This window comes from Drosophila rhopaloa, unplaced genomic scaffold (assembly GCF_018152115.1).
Source record: "Drosophila rhopaloa isolate 14029-0021.01 unplaced genomic scaffold, ASM1815211v1 contig_178, whole genome shotgun sequence".
NCBI classification, from domain to species: Eukaryota; Metazoa; Arthropoda; class Insecta; order Diptera; family Drosophilidae; genus Drosophila; species Drosophila rhopaloa.
In genome coordinates this window covers 7,287,019-7,301,928 of record NW_025335059.1, presented here as the reverse complement: position 1 = coordinate 7,301,928, position 14,910 = coordinate 7,287,019, and the positions used below count along the sequence as shown (strand labels likewise).

Below are 14,910 nucleotides of genomic sequence, written 5' to 3'. Positions count from 1 at the left end.
AAATTACATTTTATAAATCTCGCACTCCGTATACACTATTCATTTAATTGGTAACAATTAAATTGAACTTTAACTAATTGTCTAGAAATCTAATACTGCCATTTAGCAATGAAAATATAAATAAACAGTTTTAAAGAGATTCATGACCAATAAACATTTATATTCGACTTTTTGAAATACTATCCAACAGAATGGGAGTTCATTTCAATAACTAAGCAAATTAATATTGAATTTCTTAAACAGGCATTGTAAAGAAATCGAAGCCAATATCTAATCGACCGGGAATTAACACCCAAACAGACAATGAAAAGTTAATCATTTAGGAAGCATTTATATCCGGTTGAATAAGCTCAAACTATGTATCGATTTTTGCATTCGAAATTTTTGGCTAAGCCATGGGCATTCGAACACCTTTACTTCCATATTAAGTGTTGCGAGTGTTTCGCATTTCGGAGGCCGAACATGCAATCAATCAATCAATCAATCAGTGGTCACACATTCAACATGATTAGACTCCGTCCCGTTTAATTAGTCCGTGGTCAGTGAGAGCCGTGAAAAAGTTGTTAACACCGGGGCCAACACGGCAATTGTTTGTGCCGTGTCCGAAGTGGTTTAGATTAATGGTTAGCCTGAACTTAAAAGGGAGAGGGTGGATAAGTAGGTCATTTTCACGTGTGCATGTCGCTTATCACACTTTTAGTGGTGACTCCCTCTTACCATTATTATCAACACTGAAAAATAAAACCAGAAATGTAATGAAATTCGGAAAATATTTAAAATCTGTATTAAATCAGGAATAAAAGAAAAGAACGAGTACCTTTCAAGTACCTTTAAAATGAAAAGGAAATTTAAAATTAATTGAAAGCAAATAATAATAAGTTCAAAAGTAGTTTCCTTTTTTTATATAAAAGTTTATTTGCCTGCTTTTAATTGGATATGCAAAAAGAAAATAAGAAAGTAATTATTTTTGCCTTAAGTCTGCTATTATTCAACTTTAATAAATCATAGAATTCAAAGAATGTTCAAGTATGTTCTTCATAATTGCCACTGTGTATCCCACATTCCGTCCTCGCCCAATTTCTCTATTAAAAATCGACTCAGTTTCATAATTTACATTTCCCCCAATGCCGAAGCCGAATTTTGTGAGGGGTGAATGGAGCCCCAAAAGAGGACATAAATAGCTTCCCGGCGGGGCATAGATAAACCCTCAGACGGAGTTCCCATTCCCTTTTTGGGCGACCCCTCTGCGCAAGACGCAGACAAATTATGGACAAATTATGTCGACCTGGAAATGAGCAGCGGGCAAATGCGAGCCTGGTTTCAGCCTCATTATATAGCTGGCTGCTTCCTACGCTGCCCCACTTCCTTGCTACCACCACCCCCCTCGGCACCCGCATCCCCTCCCCTCTGTTTGCATGCGTTGTCGTCTGTTTGGCTTTTGGCTTTGGGGCTGCGGCTTGGCCATATTTAAATCGCAGGAAGTCAGCGCCAGGTTAGCTACGGGCTATACTATCCCATGTGCTTCTACACATACATACAGTTGTGTGTGTGCCTTTCTGCCCGCGTGAGTGTGTGTGTGTGTGTGTGCTGGTGGCCACTTCCGGTCGTTTGTCGCCATTTTCATAATGTCTGCCTTTGGCCCGTAGGCGTTTGTTGATTTAGTTTCGCCTTTTATTTCTCGCACTCGCAATGCTGACGCTGGTTTTTATTCCTTCTCTTGTAATTTAACAACATGGCAAATATTTAGGTCGCCACCCGCGCACTTTACTCGATTTTAAAAATGCAATTCAAGTTGCAAAAAAATGTATATATATATGTATGTATATTCACGAAAATGTTTTAAAATTTTTTTGCGTTGAGGGTGCTTGCAGTGGGCCCCACTGCACAATTTGTTGTATTATTTAGCGAAGTTCACTTGAGCGTGTAGTTGAAATGAAAGTGGGCATGGTCCAGGCGCCGGAGGCCAAGAGCAGGTGGGGCGGAAGACGGATAAGCCTTGTCGGCAGTTTGCCGGAAATTGAGCCAGGCAAAAAATAAAACAAAAAAATTTAAAAAAAAAAAAAAAAAAAACAAGGGCCAGAAGAAATTGTTGCAGTTGCAGGTGCAAAAGTGGAGCTCGACCACTCAAACCCCTCGGCTCATCCCGAAAATTTCGCTTCGCTGTAAATATAAAACATAAAATATGCAGCAGACGAGAGACAGGCTTTTAAAATATTGCTTAAATTTTTATAGGAGTGGAGGGGAGCGCCTGCAGCTGAAGGCAGGATTTAATTGGAGTGCCTGGCAGCGGATTCCACTCCCCCATCTGCTGGCTGCTTTAAATTAATTTTCATTTAGCCAATCAATTTGCATTTTCCCAGCTGTCAAATACGACCAAATCTCCTGACAAGCGCAGTCGGATATAGATGGACACACAGAGACTATCTATCTAACGCAGGAAATGCAAATCAAATTCTGTGCTGTAAAAACAAGTGCAGGAAATCTTGATAGAAAAGCGGAGTGGAGTGAGGCGAAATGAAAAAAGGTTTGGCAGTTTGAAAAGCATGTCAAGCGACTAAATTACCTTTATGCTGGATGCCACTCACTCAACCCGATCGCTTAAGTTTTCCGCTTTGGCTTACCGTCTTTCTTCCCCCATGCTTATCGATTTCCTTGCCGGGCGACAGTTTTTCCAGTGCAATTTTCGCGGCGGGCGGGTCCTTTCCTGTTTCTTCTCCTGCTTTATGTTGCTGACTCTGCTTTGTTTGCGGACTCCTCAACCGCAATTCATTTCATTTCAATTGCCCCACAAAAAATCACTTATGTGTGTGCTTGTGCTGCACTTCCGGTTCCTGCACTGTCATTCGTCCTGGCTGCGACTTTTTGCCTCATTTTCCGTGCTTTTGCTGGCCTGGCCTGCATTATGCATGTTGCTCGCAAATTTAATGTGATTTACAATTTAGACGATGTGCAGACATAAACGACACACAACACCGAAGGAGACGACTCCGTCCCGCCACCCAAAATGCTCGAGGGTCATGAACTAAGTTTATTGTGCACATTTAAATGAAATTGCTGCGCTCAATTTATACGCTAAGCGCCCAAAGGCATTGCCAGGTAACTTGCAATGAAAAAGTGAATAACAAAAAAGTTCTGTGGAAAATGTACACTTTACTGGTCGTTGTTTTGAATACACTTAAAATCGGTAAATAATAAATTAATGTCAAATAAAATAAAATCAATTATGGTTTTTAAACCATAAGGTGAAAATGTATTATTATATATTATATATATATATATTAAATCAACAAAAATAGTCATAAACAAATCTAAAAAATAATCTTAGCTTAGTTTACTATACAAATAATTTATAATTAATGTTTCCTTCTGACACAACATCTACTCAAAATAATTTATATATTCTTTTATTCTCTTTTAGTGCGTTTAAAAATCTAAAGCTCTTTCTAAAAGTGAGGAAAAAGACAGGAAAAAATAAAACTATCGCCGCAGGCAAAAAACATTCAACCAACTTCACACTGACTCTACTCCATTTCCCTGGACTCCACTACCACCATCGGTTATTCATTTCATTTCATTTCGTTCGGTTTGGTTAGGTTTTGTGCCCCTCCCCGTTTTCCCTCCTGCTCGACCACCTTATTTTTTGTTATTGTTTAACATTGCCATAGTTGTATGGAATATCCGTGTTGTCCTTGGCTATGTTGTTGTTTTTACTGGCATCGTTTTTGAAATGTGTGCATATTGTTGGCATAATTGACTTGGTTTTTGTCAATGGTTTTTGTTTGTTCGCCCGGTTTTTCAGCCACTGCCATCGGTTCTAGAACCTAATGTGCCATTTGTTGACTGTTTCTATAGGCATAGGCAAATGGGTTCACTGACTAGCCAAGTGACTTGGAATTTGTCGAGCGATTTCAGTGAAAAAGCAGTGCAGAATTATGACTTGTATAGATCCATATCGCATCAGATTGCATTTTAAGTTGCGAGTTTTGCCTGGAATTTCTGGAAATAAAAATCGGTTAGCCAAATAAGTTTAAACACTATTAATCTTAATAACAATACAATTACTTTTAAATTAATAAATCTTTAATTAAGCTGCTTATACAAAGTGAAAGTTTCTAATATTTTAAGTTAAAATATGAACCCTAAATAAAAACTTGAATTTAGAATGGTAATAGCTGTTATAGTTATAAGACAGGTCAATAGATATTTAAAGTTAAAAAGCTATTTATCTTATTAGATTTAAATTTCTTATAAATCAATTAGGCTTTATTTAAGCTACTTGTACAAAGTAGAAAGTTTCGAACATTTTATTTGAAATATAAACAAAAAAAATAACACATTTTAATAAGAACTGGTGTGTTACATAAAGGTGTGTTTGCAATAACAATTTTCGGTACGATTGTGTCTTCAGAATATTAACGAAGATGCTATCGTATACCCCTTAATCGGTACTTAGCAGTCAAAGTTTTTTTTTCCCTCTTCCCTTTTTGTGGAAAAACTAAACTTTTCCCCCACAGAGACCCACTCACATAGGTAAAGACACTCTCCGCCGACAATCTCTCAATAAACACTTGCACAGCTCTTAATTACCCAATGCAAACTTGCTCAAGTAACACAACTTGTCCTTGAGGTAAATGTGGGTGTTCCCGCCGCTCAAGGTGGGTCTGCTCCTCTGACCCATCGCACCTGCACCCACTTCCTCCGCTTCGTCCTCGTCCTCCTCCTCCAGGAGTCTTTTTTCCCAGGCGCTGGAGAACTTCGCTTGACTGGCTGTCATACAAGTCTGTCAGCTTGTTTGGCTGCGTGTTAAACAAAAACGTGGCAACAACTTTCAAGTCAAAGTTTTCATGACTCTTTTGTCAATTACCGTTAGTTAGCAATGGGGTGTTGTGGGTGGCGAGGGGAGATACAGAGTTTGGTTTGCTTAAGACCATGGCCACACATTAGGCCATTGACAAGGCGATTGGGAATGTCATGTGGTAGAGATCTTTCTTTGTTTTTCCGCGTGTGTATCTTTTTTGCCCTCACTGCAGCACTGCGAAAATAGTTATAAGATTATAGGTACATTCAATCAAATCGAGCAGAAAATACCGATAAGTTTCATATTGTTAAATCCACATTGATAAGTATTACAATGATTATAACCCCAACATAACAACTGTTAAAATAGAGTTTCAAGATAAAGATTATGAATTGCTTAAATTAACTGAAAATATCAAGAGCTGAATAACCGCTTTTAAGGGTGCTTTTTTCTTCAGTGCTATTTTACTTTGTGCTTCCTCAATTAATTCCCACCTAAGCTGAACTTGGGCCATTCGTTTGCGTATCCCGAGCAGATAAATGAAAGTTCTCCTGTGTGTGTCCCGGGCTAATCCATCATTATTGATTGGCATTAAGTTGTTCTCGGTGTGTGTCCTGGCATTATGTAATGGCCTTCGAATTAATGAGCATTTATTTATGGTGGAGCTGCGTCGAGAAATCCCCCAAAACGAACTGGCTTAGTGGGCAAATATGCGAGCATTTTAATTAAAACGCCACTAACCACATGAAACGACCGCTATCCTTGTTGACTCACTCTAAACTTGTGTCTCTTTCTGTTTAATTGCAGTTACTACTCGGAAAGGACACGGCTAAGCTTCAGGATGCGAGGAAAAAGGATTTGAAATTACATTTTTAATGCGAAGCGGGCAAGAAAAAGTGCGCGAAATGAGCAACACGTGCGCGCTTTATTTTAAATATTTATAAGCAAACACACACACAGCGAAACGCGCACCAACACACGCGCACACACACACACACACATATTTAGGTGACCAAAGTTAAGCCTCGTCAAATTCTATTAAAAATTCATCTTAACGGTTATGCGTTTTGTACAAACAGCAGCTCAGGAGCCAAGCGGAAAAAATGTTTGTAAATATTAAAATGAATTTATGTGCAGCGCAAAAGTTTTTAATTAAGTGAAAAGCGAAAACACGAGTGGTAACGATAAAACGCGCCGCCAACAAATCATTGAGAGAGAGCGAATTAGAGCAACGAGCTTAAATATTTGAAACGATGTTCGAGCAGAGCGAGCCCAATTTATTTGCATATTCAGTGCTCGTTCAGTGAGCCGCAATCAAGCCAAGCGCCGAATACCAACTAACCAGTAATCACCAATCAGCCAATCGGATCGGGAGCAGAGCCACAACCATGTCCATCACCGTCTCATTCCTTATCTGCCTGATCATGGGAGCCATAACCTATGTAAATTCGCACGAGCATGCCGATGGCTTCAAGCCAGGTGAGTCATGAAATCAATTTTTATCTTTGCTGGCCATTTCTCGGCTGCTCAAAATAGCTGTAGACAAACATATCAACAATGAGTAATTAAAAATTATTATTTCAACACAGAAAATCATTATTTTCGTAGTATAAAGTATTGACAATTGTTTGTCACCAATTGGCATATTTGCTCAGGTTTCGTTTCATTTATAATAACAATTATTCACACCCACATTGCTTACTCAAATTTTTTCCCAACCTTCAGCCAGGCTTTAAAATTCGAGAGCTTTTTGTTTTTCAACTTTTCTCTGCCGCAAAGGAAAAATAAAATTTAATTATGCAGCAAAAGTTATACACTTTTTAATTAGCCGCTTGTGACTTTGTTTTGGAAAAGTCAAGTCAAGGAAAAGTCTGCTGAGAGATAAGGTTTATCTGGCTAATTAGACAAACATGTTTTATATGACATTTAAATGCAAATATGCTGATGTATACATGTGTTATTGAAATTTACTGAACTTTTCCTTAAACAATTCATTCATTCATTCCCTCGACGCGTCGCTCTTTATTGAACATTTAAATCCATTGTTTTAAGCTGTGTATATAATTTTTCCAACCAAACATTTAAAAATGTGGTCAACCAATTTTTTATTCTGAATGTGTCGTTTGCATAAACGAACAATATTTTTTTCCAGCGAGAGGTAAAAATGTTTAAATTAATACGGAAAGAAAGAAATAAAATTTTGCAATTTTTACAACTTTATTATGGACATTTTGTTGCTGTAGCTTTCTTCCTGGGCGACATGTGCGCACTTCCTTCCTCTCCGCGCCATCCAGTAATAAACGCCAATGCTGGCCACAAATCCACAAAAGCGTCACCTGTGTCACCTCTGCTGCTCCTGGATGCCGGGATGCCAGGATGCCGAAATGCCCACCCCACCTGGCAGGATGTTGTTGGTCCCGCTCCCTGCGGTGGCTACTTTGGTCGACTGTTCTGCCTCGAAAAAAATGCATAAATTCTCATTTTTATGTGTCTGCGTTGGACTTTACATTAGCTTTGCCAGCGATGCTGCTGCTCTCGCTGATTATCCCAGGAGAGCTATAAAAAAATATATAACGTGGCACTATATATGGTATAGTAAATATATGTATATTTGCTGTTATTTCACTACATATGTGTGTACAAATTTACTTTGCTGTCCACTTTTGGCCAAGGGAATTTTGCCCCGGCGTGGGGCATGTAAAATTAAGTTAAAACCTGAACATTATCATATTGCACAGCGGCGATGCGGCGATGGAGGAATTTCTCCAGCAAGGTTAACTTTATTTTATGGGTATAAATTATCGATCATTTGCGTTATGCTATGTTTTAAAACATGCTAGACACACCTGGCACATAAATTACGTAATGGAAAATTAGAGGCGAGGGTGGGCGTGGCCCACTTTAGAAGCGCTTTAATTTCATTAAGCAACACTTGGCGCTAGATGCTTCAAAGCGCCGCCGCTTACATAATAATTAGTAAAATAAATTTCACCTAAATAAACACAGCGAGAAAGGGCAGCCTCGGTGGGAAAACAAACCATCTCCCGTTCCCCCTTTTATAAGGTTATACATCTCCGTGAAGGTGCGCCAAATGGCCACGTCAGACGCACGTTCACGACCCACTTACTCTGGATCCTTTTCGCCGGCGAAGGACAGCAACCTTGGCAAATTATTTCACATCATTTTTCTCACAAAAAAGCGCTCCAATTTTAGCGAGCTAGGGATATATGCATAGTGGCACGGCGCAGGACACCAGCAGCCAGTTGTCAACGAGCGTCGATGTCCAGGAAGAATAATACCAGCAGAGTAGTAGCTCGACGATGTCGTTGCCGGACTGAAATCTAATTAAAGGACGCCGAACGTGCAGTTCCCAGAATGCAGTTAGCGGCTCCAGCTGAAAGCTCGGGAAAAACAGAGGGCCAGACAAACGCAAATGTTTTGCTAACCAAAACGGCTCGTTTTGGCCAGATAACGTGGCCATTGAAATTCAGCAGAGAGGTTAAAAGGACCATTAGAGGATCTGCTATGCGTCCAAATGAAATCACAAAATGCGGAAATCAAGATCGAAGTTTGTAAAAGGGTTTTAACAGAGATAGAACCAGTTTTTTTGGTCTTAAAAATATTATAACAGTTTTAGATTGAATTATGTAATGGTAAACTAAACTCCTTACTCAAAACTATAAACTATACTTCTTACTCAACGTGTGTTATAAAATAAACCTGTATTTGTTTAAAACAAGTTTGTTTACTATTTTTACTTTTTTATAATATAATATGTAGCCAAAATAAATTTTGTATTTTAAGAGCGTGTGCTTTTACTCACACTTTTATCGAGTTAAATCCATTTGGACCGCTAGCTTGGCTGCCAGCACAAGCGATTTCTAATTCAATTTCGGTGACAGCACATAAATAAAAGAAGCATTTTGAGAAGCAGCAGTCAAAAGCAAAGCAAACCGACGAAAAAACTGTAAAAGCAATGCCTTGGCAAAAACGAGGGAGAAAACTGTAAAGAAAAATACAGACGAAGGGAGGAAAAGGCGCACAAATGTCAGTTTTCCCAGGACTCAACCGGCCGCAGCTACAACTGCCACTACAAAAATATTCCTCTCTGTTTGTGGGTAGTGCCCTAACAACATTTCGACGAATCGTTTACCAATTTTTCTGACTGCTGCAAATCAAAAACGAGAAACGACAGAAATTTCTCTGCAAAACCAGGAGCGGCAAAAAAAAAACTTTTTAAATTAACTAAAAAACAGTAAACAAAGGGGAGGGGGCATTGGGTTGAGTGGGGTGAGTGGGACACGTTGTCGCTGGTGTTGGCATTCGGTTTGAGTATTTTAGAGCAAAGTGGAAAACTTTTAGTGGCATGTTTACAAAATAAACTTCAGCTTGCAAAACGGGCAGAAATAAAGAAAAATGCTGATTGCTACCAACAACACGGTGTGGCCGAAAAAAATGATTATGATGCGTGGGTGGTGGGTGGTTGGCGGTGGGTGATGTCTCTTATGTATCAGCTGACACACATTTTCGGGGCAAGGTAAGAACAACGAAACCCGGCTTTGGCAACTTTTGTTTGGTTTGTTGTCACTGTCACTGTGTGTAGGCCAGAAAAGTTTTTTACACCATTTTTTTTTATTTTGTTCGCCATTTTGTGTGTTGGGGCGTTTTTGTGTCCCCGCTGTTATTGTTGTTGCCCCGGCTTTTTCTGCTGACAGTTGGGCAAACAAAGCATAATTTTTAATCTGGCCGGGCAAACATTGTTACATATGCGACACACACTCACATTCCCACGCTCACAGTATACCTCCCCATGCCCCTCCAAAAAAATACGAGGAAACTCCACCTGAACGTGGCTTTTAGCTTGATTGTTGATGCCCAACAAAAGCAAAAGCAACAGCCGTAGTTGCGAAAAAAGAAGACACATTTGTTTATTTGGCTTTGGCCCCGATTTGTTGCGCATACGCAGCGTATGACGCCGTACGTGACAATATCATCAAGTGGGCTCCGGGAATATGTTGATTTAGCGTTTTTCAACGCTCTGTGCTTTTATAAAATTATGTATGTCCCATAGCAAAATCTAATTAACCACTTGGCTAAGGGGTAAAAATATACTCAAAATGTTGTGCAATTTATTACGTTCAAAAAGAGGATCAACATTTGTAAAACAATTTAAAGAAATATTTAATATTTATCAAAGTTCGTACAACGAGTCATGGTGGGCGTAAAAATAATATTTATCTCAATTAAATACCTCATAATTCGTAATGAATTATAATTTATCTCTTTAGAATTTCTGTAAGAAAAATATATTTTGTAATGAAAGCAACAAATTTGTCAAAATTTGAATCTGGTGTTTCATACTTTGAAATTTTGCTTACGCAACACACTCTCATTTTATTTTATCCGTTTGTTTTTATTATTTTTGAATTTATTTAAAATTTCCTAGAGCTAAGAATAATGAACTGTTCGGGGATCGGAGAACTGGCAGCGGTAATGTCAAATATGACAGTTATTGGCGTAATTCAGTTGGTAAGCATCCCGGCTTATTAATGCGTATTATGCGGTGCTCCGAGGGACTGTTGAGCATTTGACTTTTTCCTGTCTGCAGCTGACGTTTAATGACCACAAACAACACACACCATACACCACATACACATTTTATTTGCGGTTCGGCGTTTAAAATTCAAGTTCAGGGCGGTCGGCCCCTTTTGACAGACAGACGAGCAGCTGCCACTGACAGGCGCACTGGTGTGGGTGGGCGGACCCTTGTCTAGACCGCTTCGCTCCCCTGAAAACGCCCATTCAGGCATGACAAATGGGCCCTGAGAGCTGGCGAATGCCGGGCTTTGAACGGGTTGTTTGCAAATTTCTTAACACGAAATTAGTCGCCATAAACAAATGGCAAACAAACTGCAGCAGACGAGACAGTTTGTTGGGTCTAATCGAAAGCAAATAAAATGCATGCCATACCTGCATGCCTTAAACTGTCACTTGCATTGTGCCAAAGACACTCACGCAGACAGGGCACACGGGCGAAGTCAGCCAGAACACTGAAAATAAAATCGTGGTTTGTTTTTCTAGGATTTTAATAATATTTAAAATGTATTGCAATTAAAAAATACTTATATTTATGCCACCAATTAAGTTTTTTGAGGATTTTCTACATTTCATTACAAAACAATTAAATTTTCCTTTCAAACACACCTGTTTTTTTGTAAATACTTTTTTTGAGATTTGGTTAACATCTTTAATGTAATCCTTAGTTTCTTTGCTTGCGAGAAAATATACAATAAAATTCAATAATACATAATAATACAAATTTTCTTATCGACCTTAAAATAACTCAACTTCTTTGTTTCGCCAATTTCGGCCGAGAGTGCTCGATTTTATCTGCAAGTGTGGAGATAGACAAACGGCATGCAAGGCTTGCCAGTCTGCTGCCGTCCCCTATTCTACTGACATGGCTTGGCGTGCATGCTAGGGAAAACCCCAAGCCAAAACCAAAACCCAACTGCATAAAGAAATAATTGAAAAGGTTTTACGGTGTGTGTACATTTCAGAGTTTTCCAGCGTGGGTGTGTGTGTGTGCATGGTAGAAGGGATCTACGTAGCTCGTTTTTTATGGCGCACACACACTTAAATAACCGAAGGATCTCGAGTGCTAATCCAAAGGGGCGAAGGCAGCAGAAGGGCGCGAGTGCCAATGCGAATGGAATGCTGTCACAGGCAGAGCCGCAGCGTTGGTGTCGTTTACATTGTCAGCGCATGTCGCGCTTTAAATGCTTTGATTTCATTTTTCATTCGGCTTGTCAGCCAAACACACTCACACACACACACACAGCTACCCCGACCGGCACACACACTCACAAACAACAATTGCCAGGTGAACGAAAGGTAAAAGACGTCGGTTTGCTGGCTCAATTCAATCACAAGCTACTTACAGACAAAGCCATTATTCGATGTTGCTGCTGTAATGAATTTGTGTTCGTTTGCCCGAGTGTGTGTTATATGTCGCACACGTGAAAATGTGTAACAGTCTACCCCCCAATACCTCCTCAATGCCCCAAAACTAAGGTTGTTGCCATAAATAATCCAATTGAAACTTAGACTCACAGGAAATGTTTCTTTATTGAGATCCTATGTAAGGGTATAAATAATGAGAGCTGAACCCTTGGCTTCAGGTTGCTTTCACCCCTAGCTGCGGTGGAAATAAGCAGGATTAAGGATGCTTAAAAGCAGCTCAATATGAATCTCATACGAGGAATTTTGGCTTCTATGAAAGATCACTAAAAAAAAATTTGAATAAATCTGGATAAAATGCTGCACATTTTAGTTAAATAATATTTTTGGGGATATTTCGAAGCTACAGAATAATTACTAAAACATAAGTATAATGGTAATAATTAAGAGAAAGTATTGAGTTAAGTATAATTTGTATTAGTCGTATAATTCGTACTTGGTAAAATATAGCATATGAAAGAAATTGCAGATATAAATCGGTCCGTTTAAGAAACAGGAGAATGATACTAAAATAAAGGCCAAAAGGGTGCAGTTCCAGAAAGAAAAGTAATGTGTATATATAAGAAATAAAATTGTTGTTCAATAAGGTCCATATTATTTATTTTATTACTCAGATTTTAAAAGAGTTTTTCCTCAGTGTCTGCTCAAGTTTATTCAGGTGTCGTCGTCCTTGCCAAGGACTCGTGTATATGATTACAGAAATTAAACGACCCTAAACGATTTCAGTGGTTGCCCGATTTCTGCGAGCTGCCCTTTAACCTTGACTCGCTTCTGGCGGGTCATCATTAAAGGTTCACGATTTGAATGGGCAGCACTTGAGCTGCGTGGCGAGGGCGTGGCAGCAAAGTAAGTGCAAAATAAACTAACAAACTGTAAGCATGCGAGGCTCCGCAGGTCCTTGTCTATGCTTTAAGGAAAATCAACACCCACAAACAAAATGGGGGCGGGAAAAGCCGTTTATTTAGTTAGGCGGCCAAGTGATTTTCCTCGGCCTGCTTACCGCTGCTAATGCGCAGCAAAAAAACCAAAAGGGATCAGGAGGGGAACAAACAACCAGCGCAAATTGTCGTTTCGCGCTTCAGTTGAGCAGCTTAAAGCCAGAATCAACACACACAACAAGTAAGCCCCGGAATTCCTTGAAGCCTTTGTAAGCAACCGAAAAAAAAAACACATTAAATTGTGTAAATTTTTTCCATGCCTGAGCGGCCAACAAAAAAAAATTCAAAGAAGAACCAAAAATACTAAGCATCTTAGGCATTTCCTTCTGGCGCTTTAAAGATGCTTAGGCTTCCCTTACCCACTCTCCTTGGGCTACCTTCTCAAATTGTTTTCGGGTTTTTATTTTATTTATTTACTTTCGCAAAAGGGAGCGAAAAACAGGAAAGGTGTCCTTCCTCCTTAGTCCGCTGGCTGATTGAATTTTCCGAGCGAGTAATTTTTAAATTGTGCTCTGGTCAGGGCAGATAATTCAATTTTAGTGTTTAGGTTTCTATTACTGAACTCGCAGCCACCAACAAAAAGTTTGATCTTGTGGTTTCCCCAAGACTGCCTTCATTTAAATGCAACTTTATGATGGTACAGGCAAATTGCTTCATAGAATTTATGGCTACAAAATAGTGTAACTTTAGAAGCAGTATGTTTTCAACTCTTAAACTTATTTTGATTCATCGCCTAATATAGTTTATAGTTTATTTATAAAGTATAAATACTTCTAATAACCACTATATTTATGGGTATGACTTACAAGAAAGTGAAGTGAATCGGTTTCTTCTACACCTGACCCCTGAAATTTGAAGTGGGATTCAACTCCGCTTCATCGAATCTGGAGTGCACTTTGTTACAGGGAAACGCCACGCCCTTATCAATGGGCAATCGTTAAATGTCATGTTCAATGCCCTCGGAAAATGCCAGGGAGCAGTTGAGCTGGCACAGAAAATGCCACAATTTGTATGCATTATGCTTGCTACGAGTAACAGATACTGCCGGAGATATGGCCAAGGCTTCATGGCGCTTGCCGCTTGGCGCAGCAGAACTAAGCCAAAAATGCCACAAAACATTTACCATATATCATGCATTTTTACGTACACTCCCAGCCACTTGCTCTATCTCTCTCTCTCTCTCTGCGGCACTATCTCTCTCCCTCTAAGCCCCAGTGTCTCCCTCACTCTCTAGTAATTTACACATGTAGTCGGCGGGACTCGTACAACTCTTGTGGCTGTTGCAGTCCATGGTCCGTTTATCTGGGAAAAGCTCTGTGGGTAAGCTGGCCTCAACTGGCTCTATCTCACTCTGTTTCCCCTCGATCTGTGTCCCCCGCCCTCCATCGTTCCCTCTCTTTCTCTGACGGCCGCACACGCTGCGTATGCGTAATATTTGATGCTTTAAAGTCCTTTTGCTGAGCGCCTGTTGTGTTTATTTTCGACTGGCTTCGACCTGGGCCAAACAAAAAGATTTTTAAGATTTATCGATTTATTTTGCTTTTGCGAATGCCATTGTACGTCTACGTTTTTCTGTGTGGGTTAAGCTGTTTATGGTCTCGTTGTTATTGCGGAAAAAGTATGCTCTAAACAATTTACTGCTAAATTGATGAAATAAATTTTCCAACACACTTATTTTGGTGTATTATTTTTTTTCTGCTGGCTGTGGGTGTTTCTTCCCCAGGCGGGCTTATTATATCTATTTTTCTGGGAAATATTTGGTGTGGTGGTTTTTGTTGACGACAGCTAAAGGCCAAGGCAATCGGATTTCAGCTAGAGATTTATTTTTATTTTCCTTTAAGAAACTTAACGAAATGTGTCTATAAATAATCAAACTCATTATAATTTCTAAATTTATATGGCCTCCTGTCAACTGACAACTAAAGTCAAGTTAATTTTCTTTGCCACTCAATTAAAGCCACTTGTGGCCGAAGTAAGCCTCGGAAAATGCATGCAGGGAAACGACAAGGTGAATCTTAAAGCACTTTATTACGATTGCCAGGATTTTGTTTCAGCCCCACATACACACTTCGCTTCTGTCTGGATGGTACTTTTTCTAGTGCTTGTAAATTACACTCGAGTGACATTTAGTTGAAATCAGCAACGGAAGAAGCA

The 14,910-nt window shown here is 39.5% G+C and overlaps 1 protein-coding gene across 3 annotated transcripts in view; it reads left to right on the top strand.

Annotated features, from left to right (window-relative positions):
• The window catches only part of LOC108052459 (hemicentin-1), an 85,496-nt gene that overhangs the window by 15,863 nt on the left and 54,723 nt on the right, over nt 1-14,910 (top strand). Inside the window, exon 2 of one of the 3 annotated variants that reach the window (XM_044459103.1) lies at nt 5,936-6,277. In XM_044459103.1, coding sequence (XP_044315038.1) covers nt 6,187-6,277 — 91 coding nt within the window. In that variant the 5' untranslated portion in view covers nt 5,936-6,186. Of the gene's footprint in view, nt 1-5,605; nt 6,278-14,910 lie in introns of all 3 variants that reach the window. The other 2 variants (XM_044459102.1, XM_044459101.1) reach the window with 2 other exon arrangements.